General features: G+C 32.4%; 1 protein-coding gene across 1 annotated transcript; it reads right to left on the reverse strand.

The window, feature by feature from the left end:
• Positions 1-765: 765 nt before the first annotated feature.
• LOC145139158 (uncharacterized) lies at positions 766-2,695 on the reverse strand. Its single transcript, XM_079073083.1, has 11 exons — positions 2,644-2,695; positions 2,504-2,554; positions 2,321-2,403; positions 2,118-2,205; positions 1,971-2,012; positions 1,803-1,877; positions 1,646-1,714; positions 1,447-1,551; positions 1,247-1,381; positions 968-1,110; positions 766-883 (listed from the first exon to the last, which is right to left on the reverse strand). Exons 1-11 carry the CDS (start codon positions 2,692-2,694, stop codon positions 766-768), a joined length of 960 nt encoding a protein of 319 aa, XP_078929209.1. The 5' UTR covers position 2,695.
• Between the last annotated feature and the right edge of the window lie 2,145 nt (positions 2,696-4,840).

A 4,840-nucleotide genomic window follows, 5' to 3' on the forward strand; every position in this document is an offset into this window, starting at 1 on the left:
TTCTGTAGCAAAATGATGTAATTCCGTAGCTAAACATAAATAACTACGGAAGTTGCTACGGAAGTTGCCAATGAGATTTCATAGTAAGATTTCTTGTAGCAAAATGTTTAACTACGAAATTATAGTTCCGTAGCAATTTTGCTATGGGTGTTGCTACGACGTCTATCCGTAGCATTTCAACTACAACACACTTCCATCACAATTCCGTAACAATGAATTCTATAGCAAATTCCGTATCTATTTTGTTCCGTAGCAAATTCCGTAGCCATTTGGTCCATAGCAAATTTCGTAGCTAGTTGTTCCGTAGCAAATTCCGTAGCCATTTGGTCCGTAGCAAATTCCGTAGCCATTTGGTCCATAGCAAATTCCGTATCTAATTGTTCCGTAGCAAATTCCGTAGCCATTCGTTCCGTAACAAATTTCGTAGCCATTCATTCTGTACCAAATTTCGTAACAACTTTTTTGTAGTCAATTCCATAACAATCGTTTCATACCATTTTTTCTATAAAATTCGGTTATTTAATTTGACTTATTATATCAATTTACAAAAATACAATTAATATAAAACCAAAAATAACAAAGTATTTCTATAGAAACTAAAAGAAATATCCAAGACATCAAAAGATACATATTTCAAAATCAAAAGTCGCTACAAATTTAACATAAAACATTATTCGATACATAATATTCTATAATTTATTAATAAATGTTTTGACTTGTTCACTCAATGTGTTAATGACATTCATTGCTTGTGCAAGTTGTTGTTCAAACTTTGCTTGAACATCCACATTTTTCTGTATCCCAAACACGAACCATTCCATCCTCTGATCCAACAACCAATTGAAATCCATCCAATGCAAAACCCAAAGAGCATATCGCCTTACTATTAAAAATACAATAAAAAACATTGGAATTAGATTATTAATTTAAAAATATTATATTGTAAAAAAGTTTGGGTTTCGCATACCTTTGATCAGATAATGTGCCAATGATATGCAAACCATAGTTGTTGTTGTTGTTGTTATTGTTGGATGTGGTTTGAGCATTGAGTTCTGTAATGTATATTTTCCCATCTCTCCCCACCAGCATAAAAAACATGTTCTCCTGGATCTAATGCAACTGCATCAGTTATTGAAGGGAACACAATATTTCTCAACAATGTCCCTATAGATAGGCTCCATACCTGCAATTTAAACAAATTCATGAGGGCATTCACGTCTTTTCCAAATATTTATGCAATATGTACCTTGCAAGTACGATCTAGAGAAGCAGACAAGATAATTGCATTGGATCCTCCATAGCCTGTAACAATGTCTGTTACAGGTAAAGCATGACCAGTGAAACTGTACTCATACAGATGTCCTGCTCTCTGTTGTCCTTCCTCATCAAATATCCTGATCACAATAGGTAGAAAATGTATGTGTTGTGAGTTTATTGGTGATAAACCCTAAAATTGTAATTCATATGTTGAGGACCAGCTTCAGGATAATTCAAATTGCAGGACTTGAAATTTGGCAATTTGTCAACTGCTAAATTGATTTTAGTGGTTGCCTGTTTAATAAATTTTTATAAATCATAAATTTATTACAAGAATAATAATATTTGATAATGAAAATAATAATAATAATAATAATAATAAACTTACGGAACTATAGTCAAAGTGTTTAACAGCACGTGTAAAATCATCAGGGAGAATATTTTCAGGTACTAATTCCTGTTTCAGAATTTATAAAAGTGTAATTAATTTAATTACTTGTAACTCAAGTTAAAAAATATTTACAGAATGAAAATAAAAAAGTTACCATGAAAGTCTTGTAAGGGGTAGCATTTGATAAAACAACTGAAGATTGAACATGTGTTCCATCAGCTAAAATAACCTGATAAAAAAAGTCAAAGTTAGATTTTGACCAATCTTTCTTCATTCTGATTGAGTGTTGAAAACTTGTAATTTTATAACAAAGCTCACTCACCCCAGTTACTGTGTGTGAATCATTGATCATAAGCTTTGATACCTGAATAACAAATAACCATAAAAGTGGATATAATATTAAAAATTATAAACTATAAACTATAAAAATAATGTTTAATTATTCCAAACATATGTTAAAATGACATACCTCAGCATCAGTAAGTATGGTGAAACCAGCTTCTTTAGCAGCATTTCCAATGGCCATAGACACTGAGCCCATTCCACCTTCAACATATCTAAACACTTATCAGTTATGGATTATATGAGAATATGAAAGAAAATACAAATACTTCAAAAAAAGTATAATTTGGTGAAAAAAAAGTATTGATTTATTAATAAAACATTACATACGACCAAATTCCACGTTCACCATCAGTTTCTCCCATCACATGATGCAACAAAACATATCCACTCCCTGGTGTTTGAGTATTTCCCTGAATTACAAAGTCAAAGTCAAAGTCAAAGTCAAAGTCAAAGTCAACCATGGTGATTGCATAAAAAATTGGATTAATAGAAAGGGTAATTATTACTTACAGTTGTTCTTATCACTGCATCTGTAGCAAGTGTTGCTTTCAACACCTCACTCTGCATTTTATGCACATATAAAAGATCAAAATTTTATCAAAAGCACATGTTGTCTTTAAATCATTGAGGAATGAGGAGAAATTAACAACCTCAAACCAACGATTCAAGACATTTGATGATGGTGATAGTAAAAGGTCCATTAAATCTCTGTAAAAAGAAATAAATACATAAGTTTAAGCAAATATAAACAGCAAACTGATGTGATAAAACCTAAAAGTCTTATTTTGCACTAGGGTAAGAAATCTTACACAAGCCCTTGTTGACCCATGGAGACAGATTGATGCAGACAATGTGCCCAAAATTCTGATTTTTGTAACTTGCGTTTCAAACGGGAATTGAAAGATGAAACACCTTGATGAACTTCAGGTGGTGATGAATCGATTAGTGGATCCATAAACTTGCAAAATTTCTCTAGCTGATCCTCATACCTATATGTAAACAATAGAGGAGGTAACATATTATATTTTGATTTGTAAAAGAAACATACAAATAATCAAAATCAATAAGTATCTTTGGAGCCCTAATTTTTTTCCACTTGTTGAATCAGAAAGTTGGTTTACAGTCTACATTCTACAATCAATCAATCATCATAAGTCATAACGAATATGAATGAGGGTGAAATCATGTATCTTGTAAAAAAATTCATCAATCAATGGTAATTAAGTCGAAGTTAGATATGAGGAGATAGAAATATGATCACACCAATTCATCATACTCATATGAGCATACAGTTGGTGTTCTCAATGATATGATAATGTAGTATCGAGACAGGAAAGTCACACAGGAATAGAACCTTGGATAAGCGTCAGCATCCTGTTTTGAAAACTTTGAAATCTCCGAATGATCACAATGTGTTCGAACATTTAGAGAAATGTGATGCCATAATTACCTTGTTCCACGACCAGAAGAGAACGGAGCCAGAGGATGACGAAGAATCACGGAGCTGGGAGGAAGCAAGGAAGCGTCCAGCGACGGATACAAGGCCGTGAGGAGGAGAGGCGCATGAGCGGTAGCGGAGATGTTCTGCACCGGAACGAAGGCCCCAGCAACCGATTCCGGCTTCGATGGATGAAGAAGCGATGACTACTTCGTCTTCCATGTATAGAGAATTTAAGAGCTTGATGGAGATTCAGTTGTAGAGACGGCCGCGAATGCGGAGGAGATGGAAGTTGAGAGAGGGAGAGATGCGATCGGCGTCCGACGATGGGTTTGAAGGTGATACCTCTAATTTGGGGTTAGGAGGAAGTAGATTTGTGTGAATTTACTAATTTACCCTTAATAAAACATTGAAACGGCTCAAGTTCATCAAAGGATTCTCTCTTTTCTTTTTTTACTAAAACACCAAAATAAAACAAATTAATTTTTTTTTTTTAGAAAAAGCTGGTACAAGACTGAGGGTAAATAAATTTTGATTTAGGGGTAATAATTTTCAAAGCCTAAAAAATATGGGGATAATATTATTATACGAAAATTAGCAAACGTATGTCATCAAATCTAAAAATTACAGAATATTTATAATGTAGAAATTATATTATAATTAAATTTTCAAAACAATTAAAAATAATATTTTATTTTTGTTGTTGAGTTTCAAAGATAATTGTGTATTTTTAATATCTTTTTTTCAATAATCTTATATATTTTGTTACGGAAACATATTTTGTAACTACTTGACTACGGAATTTTACGTAGCCAAATACCTATGGATTTTGATTTCGTAGCTATTTTGCAAATTCACCTTTTTGTAACAAGTTCCATAATAGATTAGCTACAAAATTTTATTTTGTAGCAAATTTTCCTAGCAAAATAGCTACGGATCCTAATTCCATAGCTAACTAGCTACGTATTTTTATTTCGTAGCCAATTATGTAGCCAACTAGCTACATACATGGATTTTGTAACAAGTTTCATAGAGAACTAGCTACAACCAAAAAATTTGTAGCATTATTTGTAGTAAACTAGCTACGGATTTTAATTTCGTAACAACTATTCAAGATTTAGCTACGGAATGCAATTCCGTAGCCATTTTCGTAGCAAATTAGTTACAACCAACCATTTTGTAACATATTCCGTAGTAAAATAACTATAAATTTAGATTATGTAACATTTTTACGTAGCTATTTAAGATTTAGCTACATAATGCAATTCTGTAACCATTTATGTAGCAAAATAGCTACGACAAGTCGTTTCGTAGCATATTCCGTAGTAAAATAGCAACGGATTTTGATTCCATAGTAACTTTCCGTAGCTATTTATGATTTTTCTTGTAGTGGATGAGGACATAACTAA

The sequence above is a fragment of the Lactuca virosa genome, chromosome 9 (assembly GCF_052849685.1).
Source record: "Lactuca virosa cultivar CGN04683 chromosome 9, Lactuca_virosa_CGN04683_v6, whole genome shotgun sequence".
In the NCBI taxonomy this organism is placed as follows: domain Eukaryota; kingdom Viridiplantae; phylum Streptophyta; class Magnoliopsida; order Asterales; family Asteraceae; genus Lactuca; species Lactuca virosa.